Below are 20,424 nucleotides of genomic sequence, written 5' to 3' on the forward strand. Positions count from 1 at the left end.
TTTTTATACTTACGTGAATAAATATCTCATAGTCTATGTAAGAATGCCATGAGTCTTCTTTCTGTATCCTAGGGTCTCGCACCAAGACAGTTACAAATTCCTGCAAGTGCATAATAAAAATCAAGCAATTAATTTCAGAAGACAAAGGCAGCCTTAAAGACTCTCTTGATTGTTCTGCTGTTCCACAAACTACTGAGTCAGATTAAAAGCTGAACTGCTGTTTTATTGGATTTTGCAACCCTATAAATGGAGAAGCATAAAGCAATGAATCATCTGAGCTACACCACATGTCTGGAAAAATCCCTGCCAAACTGCTAGCTGAAAAGGAGTATTTCAGATTAAGTAACATTGTGAAGTCATACATGTTTCATTCATGGGACATGAGATCCTGGTAGGACAAACTAAAAAACCTAACACTCAAAGTCACACATGTAAAGGAGAATGAGGCAGGTATTTCAGGTGTTTTCCACATTTGTAATCAACACTGAGAAAGAGTTGCAGCACTGGGGCATTTCTGTTCCAATCTGCCCATCAACCAGTCCAAGGAAGCAACACAGCTACACTGCAGAGCAAAATTTCCCATTTTGAGGGGACAATCATGTAGAGTATTTGTTGTAGAAGCTGTCATATCTAGCTTATTTCCTTGTAATTTCTACATTTATATAATAATTTAGAGGGATCCCAAAAGAGAGAGAAGGCCTGTGGATGTTCCTGTAATATAACTGGGTATCACTAATGGGAACTGGAAGAGACTGAAGAATTAAATGTTTCTCAATACTCTCAACTAATGATCAGAGTTTTGTTGTAGAAAACACAAAACCAAACAAACTCACAAAATCCTGATAAATCTGTATATTCATGCTAGGATGGAAAAATGTTCCTTTAATATACAAAGGTCAAAAGTGTGCTTAAATACCTGCAACTTCTGGAGCACATGTACAGGCTGTCCTATTCCAGTTGCTTAAATAAGCTATTCACCCCAAAAGCTAACTCAACCACTTAGCAAAGCCTTAAAGAAAAGTGTATCACTTTAATCTGTGGATATATTCCCCCTGAGAGGAAGGCACTGTGCAAAATCTCCAGGTATAGGAATCAACTGTGGGAGGAACGACAAGGTTTCTGGTAAAAAACATGCTTTTTTTAGTACATATTTGCATAAATCAAGAAATCTTGAACTAGAAAGCTCTCAAAATGTATCTTCCTATGCCCAAACCGAAGGCATCAGAAATAAAAGCTTTACTCTTCTCCCCTAACACACACTTGCATGTACCACCACTGCAAACCTTCAGTGGACTGACAGGAGAACAATAACAACCTTGAAAGGTGAAGATACACTTCTTCCTGAACAGGCACTGCACTCTGTACATAGCAAGGAGACATTCAAGGTCTGGATTAAATAATTTTCCTCCCTGATTTCCGGGTGTTACTGCTTCAGGGACGGGGAGCCTGTGGTCTGATGCTGGACACAGCTTCTGGTTTTAGGTCACCTAGCCCAGCTCCTGGTCCCAGGGGTGTTTTCTGTAAAACTGGCAATTACTCACCAATTCTGGTGAGTATCATCAACACCTTGCCAAAAAAAGCACATTTGAAAGGCTCCTGCCACCTCTGCTGCTTCTTTCCTCACTGAAGAGCACCAGAGGGCAAATTCTCCCCTGCAGCTTTTTAACCCCATGCCAGCATGACACAAGAGGAACAAATGAACCGAGCTTTAATCATTTCTACCAGCTGAGGGTCATGCCTTTACTTTTATAAAAACACTAGAGGGATGTATGAGGAAGTTATTCCTGCTCTGGAGAAGACATTCAGCAATGTGCTGAACATAGGAGAGGACACCATTTTTTGGGTTGTTTTTCTCCACCTGCCTCACTGTCTATAATATTTACCATACATAGGTAGGTAAGTAGATAAAGCAGACTTCCAGACCTACTGTGCCATCTTTTTATGTCACAAAATCTTGTCTTCCCCAAATTCCTATATCCCCGTGTCCCAGTCTTCTCCAAGGCTGCAACCACTTCTCAACACACTTTCTTTTCTTTCCCGAGCACTAAATGCATCAGTTCCTGCAAGTGGAAGTAGAGAAATTATGCCAAGAAGCTTCAGGACAGTCCACCCCTCTTCCCTTCAACTGCTGCAGCACAGGAGTCACATCCTCAGGCAGCCTGCTCATAACCTGACCTCAGTCTCCTTCCTCTCATCTATCTGTATCATCTCGTCTGTATCAGCTTCTTGTTGACTTCCCTTTTGTCCAGGTTCCCTAAATTACCACATTTCCCAAAAACCTTCCATAACCCTCTCCTTTGTACAGAATCAAAACAGTCTTCAAAGTAAAAGACTTCTTTCTAACCTTTATAATACCAAAGTATTGTGACTAAAAGGCACTATCGGATACACAGTCAATTAGCTACAGCTTACCCTGCAAACCATTCCAGACCACAAGATTCACATTGGAAAACTCCTGTACACTTTTAACTTGCAATTAACTAATCACTGAGTTTCAACATGGAGGAAGTTAAAACCCTTTAGACATACCTACCAAAGAAATTGAGACCTGCTGTATATGCCGTGGCAGGCAGTGTCTAAGCAGTAAAGAACTGAGCCAAGAAGAAAAATGATCTGCAGAACAGCAAAGCACCTCAGCTAAATGCAGCCCTCACACACAGTCACTGTCAGCTTTGATTTGAAACACTAGGATTTCAACAGAAGACTGAGTGTTCCTTTTTTTTTCCCTTACTTACCGAAAAAAATGACAATACTGAGTTTAGAATTATGCAAGATAAACAGTAAACAACTAGAAATGAAAAATAAAAATGTACAGCCTTTCTCAAGATTTAGGGTTACTTCCCCTATTCATCACTTGAATCCAGGAAGTGTTATTCCCATTACAGATTCTGCTGCTCTGAAACAGTGGCATTGCATGTGTAGACTGTTCCTTCTCTTTTGGCCTTTAAGTCTTCTCCAGAATACAAGATCCCACTGGGAAAACAGCATTGCTTTAATCAAAGCAGACCTAACCACCCAATACAAGTGATGATCCATTGCCAGAAAAGGTGCCTATACTTTTGCATCCCTAGAGTAAAGGCCAATATTCAAATACAGGCTATGTTATGGTCCAAGCAGAGTTAGGTGGCAGAATACTCCTCTGTGAGATTGCTGTTATATGCTCAGTCCATCCTGCATTCAATCAGGAGATTACAGCAATGCTGGGTAAGAACTGCCTTTCTCCTCTGTATGTATTCCACTCCATTTTGCTATAAAAATGAGGATACTCTCAATAGACATGTCTATTCTCAAGAAATGCACTGTCCACCTGGGGGAGGTGGTGCTGACCTCTCCCTCCCACAGACCACTTGAAGACTAACTTATTATTAGTCACAAAACTGTACTGCAGTCCAGTTGTACAACATGGGAGACTCAGTACAAAGTCAGCCAAGGTTTCAGGGACTTTTTACTTTTGACAGCTGCAATCCTGTAAGAGGTGTCTTCCTCCCCTGCCCAGTGCTGCTTGGTTTTTCCAGAACTGCAGATCTAGCTATTATGTCACATTACATATATTTTCAGTTTTGGTTTTTTGGTGTTTTTTGGTTTTTTTTCTTGGTTGTATTGTTGGGGTTTTTTTAATCAAGGGGCACGATACAGGCATTTATATCAATGCATTCAGGAGCATGTGTCCTGTAACACTTCAGAGCAACAATTCCCTCAAAACCAAAATTTGCTACTGACAGTTAAAACTGTCCAGGCTGGGGCAAGGAGGCCTCTTGCACTGGGAATAGTATATACTCAAGAGAAAGCTACTGAAAGATGTAGCATCTCCATTTATTCCTTCTCTCTGGAAACTGCTAAATTCAGAGGCAAACCATTTTCTCTCCAAACTGCTAAAGCTATAGGTTTGATATTGATCCCAGCAGGCACGATGGATGGCCTAAACACCCTCATGAATATTCAGAATCTTCAAATCTGCCCCAAAATTAATCATAACTACTCAACAAGCAGGAATTGCAGAGCAGTTTCTCTGGATGGACCTTTTAATTCCTGGCTAAACCAGCCAGTTTAAGCATGGCACTGGTGGTATTTTGCTGTCCTGTCTTCAAGGTCAGGAGCAGTTCAAGTAGACAGGGTCACACATAAACGACAAAATGGCCAAAGTGACACCCAAAACTGGATTAAACCCACTCCCTCATGGTTACAGATGTAGGCAAAGAACATGAGTGTTGACAGCAGACTAAAAGGACAGCACTGAGGTCACACAGACACAAGCATGGAAAAACAAAATGTTTCATTTGGATCAGCCTCAAAAGGAAAAACAACCCATATAAAGGCAGCTGAAGCAAACACAAGAAATCTTTCTCTTTTAATTTTTCTCTTTCTTTTTTCTTCCCCTTCTGTCTTTTCTTTTGTTGGATATATTTCTGCATAATGCAATGGATTCCTCAAAGAAAAGGATAAGGCAGAAATCTTACTATATAGAATTTAACCACAAAAAATGTGCCTTTCTCAGAAGTCTCTAACATTTTCCTACTAGGAAAATAGGAAATCTGACATGGAAATACCTATTTTTAGTATGAAGAAGGAGGAAAAAAGCAATCTCACATTGGTTGATTATTTGTATTAATCATTTCAGCTGCATTTTAATTCAAATGTCTGTGCCCAGGATTGTATCAGGTGATGAGCTTGTGCTCCTGTTACACATCTGATTAGTCAATAACCCCTGAAGAGTAATTTTCCACAAAGCTTCCAAGAAAAATAGCATATCCCATCAGGTTGCCTGTTAGTAAAAGGATCAGCCACAAAGGACATGGGACTTTTCATGCTGTGGATGTTGGCATCTTCACTCCATGTATGCTGTGTAGTAAGGCTGATAAGAGACTAACAGCTGAGACAGAATGATTTGTTGAAACTTTTAATGGTCATTGGACTGAGCAGAAGAGAACATGCAAGTGGGATTCTTGTGGTCCATGCAGCTGGTAATCAGAGTCGAGACCCAGATCCAGCCATTAGTCCTATAAAATATCTAAAACTGAAAAAAAGAAGACTCCATCCAAATCCTTCTCTCCTGTCTCAGTGTCTGAGCCCCTTATGCACAGTCACTTACTCTGAATGAGTATCTGATTCTTCTATCAGATTTTAGCAGAAGGAACTGGCACTGCATCATTCCAGAATATTCTGTATCCTGGCAACTAGAAGTATGCAGAATACAACCAATCTTCCCTGATCCATATGCACCTTAATGAAATTCAATCCACAGCTGCCAAACTTGAATCCTTTTTTTATTAAACTTAGATACAACTTACCTGTTTTTCATGTTTTGGCGTCATCTTCACTGGTTTGTAGTAAAAAAGAAATCAACCTAAAAAAAAAACCAAAACAGAACAGACATCAGATTGGTATTTAGTTCTCATTTAAATGTCATTATCACTTTTACTCTTTATTAGTAGACAGTGGAAAATGCCAAGCTAAGTGCCATATATAGCAGAAAACATGTCTGCATCACTTGTACGTCAGAATTTATTAATTTTTAAAATAATCTCTTTTTAGAAGCACTGGGTAGTCCCCTTCTCTACATAGTTGTCATACTTGACAGTCCAGTGATGCTTGTTCATCTCTGGAAGTCAGTGCTGTTCTCTGCTTCAAGAGCCATCTCAAGGTTCATCCTTGTACCCACCTCCCAACAGCTCTGCTCAGCCAGCATTCCCAGTGCACAAACACAGCCGAGGCAGTGCTGCCTTGCCTCACTCCCAGGTGCCCAAGCACAGATCTGTGTGACTGCAGATGAGGTCCAGAGACTCTAAAACATCTGAGTCTAAAGAATCAAATGCCTGTCTCAACCATTTTCCTGAAACTCATCCCTCCAGAGAACTGGAGACACAAAAACTGCTTGGATCCTGCAGGAAAGCTAAAACTCAGGCTAAATTTCACAGCATCCATGTTTTCAAATCTCCATGTAGGGAAGGGTATAATTAGACCAAATTGAAACAACCTGTCATTAACTTACATTTTAAACCTACTCTTTCACTGAAAATCCCAAATGTTTAACTGTCCAATAAACTGGACAGTTTGCTCAGGACAGAGACCCACATGGGCAGAGCAGGACAGCTTTATTTACTTGCCAGCTTATATAGACACCACCTCCTGTTTAGTGACAAAGAGCTTGATGCTGCTTTTCTTATTATGCAATTACATACTTAGGTCAAGCCCAGCCAAGGAGGGCTGAACACCCCACCCCTGCACAATGCCTCTTACAAACACTTTCGAATTACAAACTCCACCCATTTTAATGAAACAGGGCACAAAGATAAGCACACATACTTTTCTTTGACCAGGAAATTATTTTGGAACAAACACTTTGTTGTCAAATTTCTGTAGGGTCAGTCATATCAGAAAAGTACATTGTTTCCAAATAAAAATGACCGTACATAAGACTTCATCCTAAAGGGTGTCATTGTATAGTTCCCATCTCCATAAAGATAAGGTCATCACTTCACCTCTATAGCTAGAATGGTACTGATAAAATAGGAATATCAAAACACACTCAAATTTTCTTTTTTTTTAAACTCTGTTTATGTATGTTTAACTAGCATGCATGTTCTCAGCTGAAGTTATGGAAGAGCACTCAAACACTTCCTGCTGCACAGGACCAGCAGTGTCAAGCATCTCTGCAAGGTTGAGGGCAAAAATTTGGCTCACCAGTGCTAATTGCTGTTAATGCAAAAGCATATCAGGAACTTTCCTTTCGGGGAGATAAACAGCTTTTACCTCACAGGAGAGCACAAGCACACCTCGCAGACCTTTCACAGAACAGCATAATCATTTAGGTTGTCTCCAAGATCAGAACAAGGCTGTTGTAGAGAGCAGCAAGGCCTCCCCTGAGCCTTCTTTTCTCCAGGCTGAGCACCCACAGGTCCCTCAGCTAATCCTCTCAGGACTCACTCTCGAGATCCTTCTCCAGCTCCACTGCCCTCCTCTGGACTGGCTCCAGCACCTCAATGTTCTTCTCCAAGAAATGGACACAGAACCGGACAGGGGACTTGAGGAGCAGCCTCACAAGTGCTGAGTACAGACAAAAAACCCACTGAGTTGGGCTTGGGCTGTTTGAGGAAGATTCTTCCTGCTATCTCTCCCCACTGAGTATAGCTGTAAACCTATATAGTTTGATGTTAATTCCCCCCCCCTTTCTGATCTGGTTGAATGTGCTGCGTTTTTTTTCAAAATGGCAACTCAATTTTTTTTCCAGTTACGTATCTTTATTCCATCAAATTCTGCAGTGTGTTTCTCTCCTGTCTCTAAGCTGATTTAAGTGAGAAATTATGCAAGCCCAAAATATCTCATTCCTAACACTGCTAGTGAATGACAAGGCTGAAATAGCACGTTTCGTTTTGTCATCTGTTTTTCTAATGACCGAGTTATGTGTTGGTGCAGGTTAGCAAGAACAGCTTAAACTCCAAACAGCCACCACAAGTTAAAATATTTAATGGCAAAAAAATTAATATTTCAACACCAAAAAGGTTCCTAAAATATTTAAAATACATCAGTTTTTCATCAAGTAATTTAGAAAAAAAAATCAGCAATGGAAATGCAAGCCCCCCCTCAAAAGCTGCCTTTTTTCACTGATTTCAGTGAGATTGCCCAGTCATGCTGCAGCCACCTGCAAATATACTGAATGTAATATTCTGTCTGGTAGCAAGATATATATTTGCGGACTTCTGTAACACAGAGAAGCCAGTGAAGCAGAACACATAGTGAAACCAGTGAAACTTCTGCTTAAGAAGTTATCTTTTTATCGTGAGAAAAGACTATCCAAAATACCAGTGATGGAGAAAAGCAGCCTTCAAAAGACAAACAGAAGGCCTTTGGTCTTTTTACTCTAAACAAAATTTCCTCTTACAGGGAGATGAACGAGTGTTGGGAAACAGAATCAAAAAAGCTGGTCAATCTGTAGTTTTGATAAAATACTTTCTGTTGAGACTGGGAAACCAACCTCTCCACCCCCCTCATTGCTTTGAGTAAGTTTTTGTTCTGCTTCTGATCCATTTTCAGTCTGAAGACTTTCTTTTCCTTTTATTAGTTTCATATACTTACAACATCAACTGCTTCTTGCAGTACATATTTTTTATGGTTCTTAATTGCATAACCAACAAAACTGCCAGGGAACAGCTCCACAACTGCTAACAGCAACCACTCAAAAGCAAAAAGATTACGTAGGATGAATTGCCATACTTCCTGTGCCTAAAAAAGAATCAGGAAGAAGAGGGAAGAAAAAAACACAAGTACTGCAGCACTTTTCTTAGGGAAAACAGATAAACTGCGATACTCTTCTTAAGGGTAATAAATAATACCAAGTATTATATTTTATTTCCTATTTTAGAGATTAGTTTCTATTTTAAAATCTTAATTAAAACAGATAATCCAACATTACTAGGGAAATACCCTTTTATCATGTAGATGGACTGCTCCTAAAGGAGGAAGTGATTTCTCCCCAGCATTCTCAAACTGAAAGATGAAAACTCACTCACCAGCACAGACAAAAACCACATCAACTTGCCCCAAGAAAGGCATGAACAAATGCAAGCCCTCCTGGCTGCCTCACCAGTAGCTCTACTTAGCTGCAGTGAAATTTTACAATTTCACTCATTACTGGGCAGTGGCCTATGCAATATCCTTATCTGCTCTGGGAGTGCTCATGCATCCCATGTGGCCAGTGTTTCCTCTCAAGGATAAATGCTGGTAGTCAGCTCATCCATCCATCCATCCATCCATCCATCCATCCATCCATCCATCCATCCATCTTTGGTTATTTCTAATCATATCACTAAATCACCACCTTCAGGCTTTAATGGGGAAGTATGATTTAGCTTTAGAACCTTGGTGATGATTGAAAGTACTATCCAGTCACAAGGAAAGAGCTCAGCTGTGCTATCAAGGTTGCTCCCATCATCAGTATCGAATGAAATTTAAATTCAAGGTTTCAGTATGACCAAGGGAGAGAGAGGGAGAAAAATTGAATCTCTAAATGCTTACAAGTCTTTCCTGCATTTTATGTTTTGCTCACGTTAAGACTCAAAGTCATAATAATTTTCATTTACAGCATGTAGAAAGTTCAGCTGCATCCATACATGGAATTCACTGTCAAAGAACATGCCCATGTGCACCTGGTCACACCATGCTCCTGAAAGGCAGGTATCTGTGTGGATTTGTAAGGAAAATATAAATGCAGGGGTGATGGTGGAAGGGGAAGGAACAGGAAGAATAAATAAGAGAAGCTCTGGAGAGTTCAAAAAAACCCTAAACCTCTAAAACCACACCATTCTGTGTTGCCAAACTGACCACATTCTAACACAGCTTGGCATTCACAGCAATCAAGGACATGGCTATCACAGAACTATTGCTCCTTGTGATGGGAAAAATATTTTTAAAATACTGTTCGTCAAGCAGTGACTTTCAGTCAATCCAGAATAACTCAAACTCAGTGTAAGCTAATGCCTTCTACTTCACCTGTTCCACCTTAATACCTGGGCTCAACCAACTGTACTGATCAGAATCATGAGTTCACTTCTGCTCCTCACTGTCCATGAACCAGATGATGAGGACTGAAACTCCAAACTGTGCAGGTCACAGAGCAGGTTCCTCCTTTCATCTATCCTGATGGTTATTTGCCTCATCCTCCCTCAGAAAATTACCATAAGGATCTGTTAGTCAGAAGTGAAAAGAGTACAAAAGACATCAACATTTTCATCTATACTCTACACAACAGTCAGTAGTCCACAACCTGCTTAGTGAAGTCAACAAAAGTGAAGTATCCCTTGAGCAAATCCTTCTCACTTCCCAGGGTCAAGGCACCTGTTTCACCAGTATTGTATCACAGTAGGAGCAGAATCACCTCACTGCTGAGCAAAAAACAAGCACGTTGTCTAAACTGCTTTTAAAAGAACAAGAGCTTTCCAAACCACTAACAGAATTCACACACCTTCCCTTTCACCACAATGCAATGCAGAAATGCACTGCCAAATATCATGCCTTTGTGGCTGCACTTGAAATTCCCAGGCACTGTTGCCAAGATGCTTAGTTAATTACTCCTTCCTATGGAATTTTGCTCCATTTGGTTTCTAAACACTTGTTTATGGCCATGAGGTATAAGACAGTTTCTCCTTAACCATTATATTAGCATTTCTCCCCAGTCAGCCATTTCCTTGTCCGGCAACCTTCCTGGCTATTAAGACATATTTTACCAGAAGAATGAATCTAGATCATTAAAAAAAGAAAAAAAAAAAAAAAAAAGAAAAAAAGACAATATATAAGAAATTTTCATTTCTTTCAGTTCAGAGGAACTTGAGAATCAAGGAGTTAATGAAAAATACTAATTTCCCTCTACCCTCCAAAGTAAATACATCACAAGGATTACAGTGTCAGGTGTGGGTCACAGATTTCCAATTACAGTGGCATTATACCACGCTTTGAATTGCTTCAAGTTAATACGATATTGCTGGACAGTAGCATGACTTACTTGCCAAGCCTTTCTGAAACCTCTAAAAGCCTAAAGATAAACAAGGAAGAAATACTAAGAAATCTGTCCAGAGTAGGAGAGAGCATCAGATGTTTCCTCATTCTCCTCTTTTTGTTATCATTGTTGGGTTAGTTTGCTTTTTGAGGGGGAAGGTGGTTTTGTTGGTTTTGTTTTTTGTTTTTCTGGCTCAAATTGCAGACATACACGCAATCAAAGGACTTCATGAATATTCTGCAGTTTCAGTGGGTTGCTGATCTCAAAGCAACTATTATTTTTGTTTTCTCATAATATAAACTACTGGTAAGGCTAACACTAGCATCTTGGGATTTTAGGCAATGACTACAGAACAGTGATTGTGGGTCAACTGAAAGAACAGTACATGCCAGAGCTGGTCATGGTAATTATTTATTACTCAGGGCTAATGCTTGCCACTGCTTCTGCAGACAACCAGAGGACCACTCAAAACTTTCCTGCAGCCCCACTCCTGTGTTTTCCAGGGAGCCTGTCAAGCTGGTCTGCCATGTGAGCCTGCCTTCGCTACTCTTTCCAATTCTTATGGTGCATAAGAAATAGATTAAACTATACAAAATGATTTTGTGGCATACATAATCCCAGGTTTTGTTGCTAGGACATTTCCAGAAACTGGACAAAGAGATAAGGCAGTCTTTGAAGGAAGCATTGGTGACCTTCAAGGTAAAGTTTCAGGAAGTGTGCTTGCTCCAGAGAGCTTTGGAGATCCCTGGGATAGAAGAAATCAATTTCAGAAGAAACAGCAACCTGGGCAAGCTGGCAAATTCAACCATCTTTTCAGCTGTACTCAACATGGAAAACACTGGACAGGCACTAGGCTTCTTACTGATACCTACACAGAACAGGCACACCACTGACACTGAAACTACCTCCGAGAAGGGAAAGGAGCAAGTAATTTCCAGGCTAAACCACTTGCTGAATAGCACTGTGTATTTTGCAAGTGACAGGTCAGTTCAGTTGCAGAAGTGAGGACATACACACTGTGCACTCATAAACCATACACTGGTCTTACAAGGTACACCAACACAGACAGATAAACCATCCCTAGGTATTTTTTGCATGATGCGAGTTACAAACAACACATCAGACAGCTGTTATTTTTTGAAACCAACAAGGTGAGGGCTGTAAAGCGAGACTAGGGTCTCAGCATTTCAGAATACAGATTAAACTCCTAAGAAAAGTATTAAATGCTGCTTCTGAAGGAAGGTTCAGAGAATGTGTACATCTTTCTTTCAAAAATTCATGTTTATCTCGGGAATTAAGTATTTCATTGCATTAAATCAAATTAAGTCACCTTAAAATAGTATCTTTCTCAAGTTCTCTCTAATCATTAATTTTTTCTTATCACAGGAAAAGAAGGCCTGATGGAAGCTGTATCTTTGCTGCTGAGTAAGCAGAGCAAAATTCAGCAAATACTATGCAACCTTATCACTACATTTCCTTCTCTGTCTCAGTTGCAGAGGCTGCCATCACCCAACCCTTTCTTTCCTGACCACCCACTGGAACATTTTGAATCTCACGTGCCAGAAACGTCTCATTTTTTGCTTATTTCAAAATCTTTTAATTTATGACACAATTTCTGTCTGCTGCTTCAATTGCTGTAACTTAGCACTACATGTTTTAGCTTGGCTTTTTTCCAGCTACGGATTTCCTTACGCTATCAAAACATCTATTTTTGTGATGTGCTACCTGCTCCAATCCAGGAAGTGTTAGTGTTTGATCTTTTTGTTAGACTGACCAGTAAGAAAAACAAGCCAAAATCAGTGATTCATTCATATACCTGGATTTTCTACTTCTCATTTATTCTGAGCCTACTGAACTTTAAGATGTGATTTTGGTTCCTTTCACCCCACTGCTGCACCCTGACTTTTTAAGACTGATATCAGCTTTTGGCCAACTCCTGGCATAGGAGACTCATCTGTGATGTGGCAAACTTCTTTATGAAGTTGTGAGAGAGCACCAGGAGGTATAGCAAATACACAAAAATGGGAGGGAGAAAAGAAAAACAGCGCTTAGGTTTGACTGCTCTGCCATCACAGCCAAGTCAAAGAAGTCGCTGCTCAGCCTGGAACAAACACTGTTCAAGATAAAGTGGTAAGAGAAGCAAAGGTAGAAAAGTGCTTGCAGGACAAGTACAGTTCACAGCTTGCTTTCACAGTGCCCAAACCATGTGATATTTTTTCAACAATGAGTTCAAGTAAACCACTAAGTGGTCTAAACAACAACTTCTGCTTCAGTGGGAGAAAGATTTCAGACTCACAGAGCACATACTGCCGGAATGAGCAGAATGCACAGATCCATATGGCAAGCCTACGGGAAAACAGTGGATTGAGAGAAAACTGCTTTGTGTTAAATAACACTTATTCCAAGTTCACTTAAATAAATTTAATTCAGGCCAAAAAAAAAAAGCACAATCCAGTCTTAAAATAGAAAGCATCAATTCATATAACCACACCTTTAACTAAACCAGATGAAACCTACACGTTATGTATGGATGTATTAGAACTACTACAATAAAATCTATACTAAATGTCCATCACATGGCTGGTAGGATCTGATAACCACCAAGAGATCCTCTCCAGCACTACTGGTTTGTAGGAACACAGTGATGTTGCAGGGACAATGGCTTTTTGGCCCAGGGCTGCACGCAGATCTCAGAACGAAATTGCAGTCACAGCACCTCAATGAGTCAGACCGAGCAGGAGCAAAGGTACCAGGTACCACACATCCCCTGCAGCTGGAAGTCCTTAGAGGAAAGCCCCTCTGCAGGTATCCAGCCTACTCCTCACTGCCTGAAACTTTTCTGGAGAACTGACACAGTTGGGTCACTTAGTGCCACTGGAGATGTAAACAACCCATTACTGAGGATGCATCTCCCTCTTCATAGGTGAGTTTCAAATCCTGCACTGCATTATGCACAGCAAGCATTTTACATACTTGGAAAGCATTTTGTAAATATAATACTGTCCTTGACAGGGTCTGTATTATTGTTCTAGCAGGAGAACAGGAAGGAGAATGGTTAGTTTTTAGTCATCTAGACTAAAAACAACACAACTTTTGCAATTGTAAAAGATAGTTATTTACTGGGCGTTAAAATCCAGAATTTCATCTACTTTAAAGAGAGAATTAAGTTATTCAAGGTTGGAAAGTTATCTGGCTTAGCCAAGCTTACAGAGAAAAGGCAGCACTCTTTAGAATTAAGCTTTGCTAGAAATCCAGTGAAAGGGCAATCATATATATGAACCCACTTATGATTTTTGCACACTGCTAACAAATTCTATTTCAGATGTCTAGGACAAGTCAATTACCACTCAAGGTTGGAATGACAGAAGCTCTAGTGATCATCAGGTTGGAGTGTCAACTAGTGTTTACACAGTGTTGTTCACCAGCTGTAAGTCCCAAAGTCTGATCTATCCAAGCAAAGCTATTACTCTAAGAACAGATATTTAATGTGTACAGCTTGCCTTAGTCCAAAGGATCTGTGACTCTGGAAACCCTGGAGAAAAGGAAAGAATCTTTTTTGAAAGAAAATCATTGCTTATGTACATATGCCATAGTACAGGATATTATCTTCCCAGTCTGACTGAAGACTAAAGATTGCCTTATGTTTTCTTAAAAATAGCTCACAGAACCCCAAATTATCTTTGCTGTTATCTTGCATTAGTCACAAGGTTTGGTGCAAATACCAATGGATAGTTTTCCTGAGAAAATCAAGATGCTTTCCTTGCAGCCTGACCTGGATTATTAACACCAACCTACCATGGTGTGCATTAAACCCCTGCGATTCAGCTGTGGAAAGCTCACCAAAAAAGACCTCAGCTTCTTGCATTTCTGCTCTAAGGTTTGGCTCTGGATTGCACACCTACTGTTGACATCTTTTTCCCAGCCAGGAGGTCAAACAGATCTTCCAACTTGGCATACTCTGTGATTCATCTTCATCCACCCAGAGAGGGGGAGACAAGGGGCTTTCTCTCATCTGGAATGGGTGATTTGCCTTCCTGCCTCCCCAACCCCAGTCACACCTGCAAACAGTGGCCAGACAGATCTAACAAATGCCACGTAGTCTTAAATCCTTGGGGAGGACAACAACTCGTGTCTCAGCTAGTAAACACCAGTCTTATTATTTCTGAAGACATGTGAGGGTGTCTTTGGGCTGTGCAAGGCTGTTAGAATCAGCTGTTCTCAAAGCACGACTGCAATGACACTACATGCCAACGTGACTATTTATACACGAGTGCCTGGCACGTCACAGGCTCTGGCATTATCAAGATGTTCTTCAGTGTCTGAGACTTGCAGATATGTCCCTTCTCCCCATAATCACTCCCCAACACCCCCACTGCCACCTCACCATTTTGTATGTCATTAGTAGAAATTCATTTCTTCTGGGAAAAGACACACTGCTCATGAGAAAACAAAGCCTTCCCCTCTGGGAAGACAACTGAAGATCTCATTAAAACAGAAGCTAAAGTTATGACTAATTTAAAACCACACATCACCATTACACAATTAAAACAATTAGACTATTAGAAGGCAAAACTTATAACCTGGTGACTGCTCCTGTACACAAGAAGCAAGGTAGGTGAGCAGCTAGGGCCTCCCTGAGGAAAAGGAGGAGCAGGAACTTGAAGGATGCGTGGGCAGCACACCAACAGAGGTCAGAGTAAATTACCCATTGTAAATTCTACAGTAAAATAGATGCTTTATTACAGAGTAGAACATCTGGCTTTGAAATGCAGCTGTAGCTATAAGTGAGTGCATCTTCCCAGACATCTCTGGTAGAGAAGAAAGGGAAAGGAAGAAGTGATTTTCTTAAGCCATTAATCCTTTCAAATATCAGGAAACAGGAATTCCTTCACACCACAAAAAAGCAGGCATGGAGGGTAAATTGCTTCCTCTTTTCATGCACAAGAGAGAAGATCCATAATGAAATCATTGCTGGTTTACCTGTTATCAAACAAATGGAACTGGCTGGTGTGCACCCTGCCCCTCGGCTCTGTGACAATCTGTAACACCAGGCACATGAAAATGATGGAGCAAAGAGATATTCCCTTCACTCCTTAAAGTACTTCCTTTTGGGCCAGGCCCCCAGGGTGAGGCTTTTTGTAATAGTTTTTTCAAGGTTCATACCTATTGATGAATTCACCTGCATACTGGGAGACAGCTTGGCATAAGTCATGCTGAGGTGCCAGAGGGGCAACGTGCAGTGCTGGTGTAGTGTGAACACCCTGAGCAACACCTGCAAAGCATCAGTCCAGAGACATACTCCTTTTAACTGCAGACTTTCAGCAAAGCAGAAGAAACAAGCAAGAACTTTATGTCTGTCCCCTAAGGAGTAAATGCACCAGGGAGCAAGTCAAGGGCCAGCACAAAGGCTGGCAGACAGTGTGGACTCCTTTCTCTGTGGAAAATAGGCCCAACAAAATCAGAAAGGAAACTGAAACCAAGAGCCCTGGGGATATTTCACTAATTAGGCCTTGAGAAAACAAATACTGGTTTGAATTTCTCCAAGTTGCAAGAGGATCCCTGGAGGAACACTGTAGGAATTACAGAACTATTTGTGGTTTCATCATTGGATTATGTTCCATTAAAACTCCCACTGTTCTGCCTGGTCTACAGAAATCTGGAGAAGACTCAGACAGCTAAACTTAGATGTTCAGTGTCTTTGTGAACGCTCACAAGGTGTCCTATTCACTCTTCAGCTGCTGCTCAAGAAGAGAGTGGATTAACTGTAGGTCATGTGCTAGCCTCTCACTAAGGTTCTGGATCCCTCTGGACAGTCATCTTGGAAGGCAGCAGTCACACACACCAGGTCATTGGTCTGTGCCCAAACTGCTGGATGCTGCACAGGCAGCACTTTGGTGCTATGTGCAGTGTAGATGGATTCCTCCTGTTCCTTCTGCAACATCTCCCACCATGAGGATCTGTCTGTACTGCAAGTGGTTTCAGCACCTTTGCTGAAAGCTGTCTTTTCAGTCTCTCTGCTTCTTCTTTCCCTCCCACAGATGCTTGATTTTAACAGCACAGAGAGCTGTTGACCAAGCGTGTGATTCAGCTGGAGCTTCTGCCAACAAGGAAATCGTGATGGCAGCCCGCTTTCTGTGGGTGGAGAGGTCACACCTGCAGCCACCAATGAAGTGGCATGACCAGCTCTTTATTTCTGCCTTCCTGTCTTTCAATGTCTATACACAAAACATTAATGTTTTGTAAACATACTAATCAAGGATTCTTCTGGGTTTCTTTTTTTCCCCTCCAAGCTGGGGAAGAAGAATGCTTACGAAAGGTGTTTCTATTCTTAAGTTCTGTGTAGAGATTTAGCAAGCAATGATACAAAGATCCAGAGCCAAATACTACACAGCAAACTTGTGCATGTAGCTCCCTGTAGACACAAAGCATGATTTGCTTCTCTTTTCCAAGACCCATCTTGCCAAGAAGTCAGGAAATTCCTGTAGGACACACAGCTGTGCTTTTCTTTTTGTATTCTTATTGGAAGAACAAAAAAGTTGGTGAGGGTTTGGATTTTTTTAGATAATAAAAATATGCAAAATGTTTAATGAGAAGAAAGAAAAAACACAATAACCTAAATTATCGAGATTTCTTTTACTTCTCTGTCTACAAAAGCCAAAACCTTATGCATACTACACCACACACATGGAAATAAGATCCATGTGACACATGGCATAGATATAGATACACTAAAGTTGTCACCTGTCTTATACCTGTCTACCTACCTACTTCCAGGAAGCAAGAAACAACCCCAGCAGCCCATGCTGCTGAGCAAATATTCACAACTTTCTTGCTCTGTGATTTATCATAGTGTGGGTTTTGTTCTTTTGGTGTTTTGGGGATTTTTTTTTTTTGCATTTTCTTTTTAAACCAACCTGCCAGAGGAGTACTTCCTTCTTTCAAATGGAGAAGTTACAAAATTGTGTGACAAAAGCACAGAAGGTTGCAGTTGCCTGAAACAATGGCAATTAGGAAATATACTGAGCAAAAATTGACTAAAATGAGGCCACAAGACTGATTCAGATCTTTATGGTCAGAAAAACCCCAACTTCTCCATTGGTAGCCTTGAGAGCATCTCTAATTGCACAGGAGAAGAGTTGCCCAGGAAAGGAGGGGAGCACCAGAATGAAGCAAGTGCCTGATCCCAGGAGGCCAAAGGCAATGCTGCTCTGTGGCAGGAGCAATAAACTGCCAGGGGAAGGAAGGAGGGAAGGAGGGAAGCATCAAGGAAAGGTGCTCTAGGCTAGCTTAGCTAGGTATGTTCAAACTGATGACTGCCATGGCCTGTGTCTGGGTAGAAAAAGCTATTCTGTAAGAGATCCATGTGCAGCAGCACAATGGATCTGAAGTTTCTGTGAACACCCTTATTATGTTCCTCATCTGTTCAGTGGCAGCATTGAACTGCCTTGCATCAGTCATGTCACCAGTCCTGGCTCAATGGTGACAGCCCACCAAGAGGTCACTTCCCAGTTCTTACATTGGAGAACTGCTCAGTTTGACACAAACTCTCAGTGTTTTTTGCTCAGTATGGCAGAGTGCTTGAGAATGCACAGCAGGGCTCCACTCATGTGTGACCTGAACACTGTACCCATGCTAAAATCATCTAATCACTGTGGGCATGCAGAGATCACAGAATTAGCTCAAGAAGATATACCAGGGCTGGATAACCTCCAGAACAGCTGTTCTTCAGGAGTTTATCTGGAGAAGCACAGCTGTTTTGCAATGGTAGAAGAGCACTAATCCTTAATAGTAATATTCTCAAAAGACTTCCCTCTTTTCTAAAAAAATAATTAAGTATAATTATTTTCCTAATAAAATTTAAAATCATCATAATCATCATATCATCTATAATAAAGGTACAAGTATTTCTATGACTACAACCCTGGTGTATCAATGCAAAGTTTTTAAATTCATTAAAAGGCAAATACTCTTCAGATTCAACACAAAATATACATTATAAACAAGAGATTTCTGGATTTCAAGTCAAGCATCATAAATAATACCCCAGGCTGAGTCAGGCATAATTATTATTTGCATATTTCTACACAAAGAAAACACTGGCATTTCCACTTTTCTAAAAGAAGTCCAGTATTGTGTCATTCAGGAAAACCCTGCCTTGCATTACTGTCAGTTTCAGCTGTCCCCAGCACAAATAGGAAATCCTTTCCCTTCACTTGAGCTATTTCTGTCAACGTGAGAAGCAGAGTGGGCAATGCAAACTCCAGCTGCAGTTTCCCCTGGGTCACGGGTGATGTGGGGACGTGCCAGGGGAGTGCCTCAAACACACCTGAGTGGGCCAGACCCTGATCCTCAAGAGCTTGGCTACACATTTCTGCCTGATTTTATTCATCCCCTGGACACTGCTAGCAGAACTAGGCAATATTGACTCAGAAGTGCCATATCCTTGAAGGGCTGTGAGAACAGCCAGCCAGCTGTCCTGATCCGATGGCAACTGTGTCCATAGGGATGTGATCCCAGCTAGTGTGAGCTGAGCATCAAACACAGGAGCCTCGAGGAAAAGCACTGGCAGCTGCCCTCCTGCCTTTGTGCCCAGCTCCAGAACACCACCCAAGGCAAACCCAGCAACCCTCAGACATTGGAACTCCCACTGCTTTATCAATCAGTTAGTTTTAATTGCATACTCTGTCTCCACAGGCTGTCTTCATATTTAACTTTCAGTTTTGTTCACTCTGCACCTAAAAATTTCTCATGCTGCTTAACTTAGATAACACAGAACTTAAAAATAATATAGGACAGTTTCCTGATTAACAGGACAGTGCATTGAATATAATGCACTTAATACAAAAAGCATGCTATGATATACATTATATATTTGTATATGTATGTTGCATGTTATATAATGTATATACACAACAATAACAATATGTATGTATAGTATATATACACACACAGAGAGCTTTAGCACATCCCTGTGATCTTCAGATCACAGTTGCCAAAGGCGATGGATTCGCTACAGCAAAACAAAGAGGAGCGGACCAAAACAAGATTAGCAGTTGCTTAAACCAAATCATCTCCCTGCCCGGCGTTAATCATTGCTAAGGGCAGTCACTTACCGCGGCGGAGCTCTCTATCAAACACCGGGGGGAAAACACACTCGGAAGGGCCGGGAAGAGCCGGGCCGGGGCTGGTTGCCGAACCAGGGCTGGGTGCCGGGCCGGGGCTGGTTGCCGAACCAGGGCTGGGTGCCGAACCAGGGCTGGGTGCCGGGCCGGGGCTGGGTGCCGGGCCGGGGCTGGGTGCCGGGCCGGGTGCCGAAGCAGGGCTGGCTGCCGGGTCGGGGCTGGGTGCCGGGTCGGTGCTGGGTGCCGAACCAGGGCTGGGTGCCGAACCAGGGCTGGGTGCCGGGCCGGGGCTGGGTGCCGGGCCGGGTGCCGAAGCAGGGCTGGGTGCCGGGCCGGGGCTGGGTGCCGAAGCAGGGCTGGCTGCCGAAGCAGGGCTGGCTGCCGGGTCGGGGCTGGCTGCCGAAGCAGGGCTGGCTGCCGGGCCAGGCTTCCCGAGCCGCCCTGAAGCGCGGCCGTGCCCCCGAGCTGTGCCCTCCCGTCACCCGCTGCCCCGGCCCGCACCCCTCGCTCCCGGCTCCACACGCACAGCCCCGGCAGCCCGGAGGGTCTGACGGCCCCGGCCCCGGCCCCGGCCCCGGCCCCGGCCCCGATCCCGATCCCGATCCCGATCCCGATCCCGATCCCGATCCCGATCCCGATCCCACACGGCTCACCCGCCGCCGCCCAGAGCCGGGAGAAGCCGGCGCGTCACCGGGAGCGGGCGGGGCCGCGCTGCCCGCCCCGCCCGGGCCTGGAGACACAGCGGAGGCGAGGAGGGATGGCTTTCCTCGAGCCGAGGGTTTGACAGCCCCGGGCGCTTGGGAGAGGAGGGGG

General features: G+C 42.4%; 1 protein-coding gene across 3 annotated transcripts in view; it reads right to left on the reverse strand.

Annotated features, from left to right (window-relative positions):
* Positions 1 to 19,837, reverse strand: part of SNX10 (sorting nexin 10) — a 33,936-nt gene extending 14,099 nt beyond the window's left edge. Inside the window, exons 1-4 of one of the 3 annotated variants that reach the window (XM_056484977.1) lie at positions 8,074 to 8,166; positions 6,925 to 7,044; positions 5,289 to 5,344; positions 14 to 100 (exon numbers count right to left, since the gene is read on the reverse strand). In XM_056484977.1, the coding sequence (XP_056340952.1) occupies positions 14 to 100; positions 5,289 to 5,312 (111 nt within the window). In that variant the 5' untranslated portion in view covers positions 5,313 to 5,344; positions 6,925 to 7,044; positions 8,074 to 8,166. Of the gene's footprint in view, positions 1 to 13; positions 101 to 5,288; positions 5,345 to 6,924; positions 7,045 to 8,073; positions 8,167 to 19,602 lie in introns of those variants that run through there. The other 2 variants (XM_056484976.1, XM_056484978.1) reach the window with 2 other exon arrangements.
* Between the last annotated feature and the right edge of the window lie 587 nt (positions 19,838 to 20,424).

Source organism: Oenanthe melanoleuca, chromosome 2, assembly GCF_029582105.1.
Source record: "Oenanthe melanoleuca isolate GR-GAL-2019-014 chromosome 2, OMel1.0, whole genome shotgun sequence".
In the NCBI taxonomy this organism is placed as follows: Eukaryota; Metazoa; Chordata; class Aves; order Passeriformes; family Muscicapidae; genus Oenanthe; species Oenanthe melanoleuca.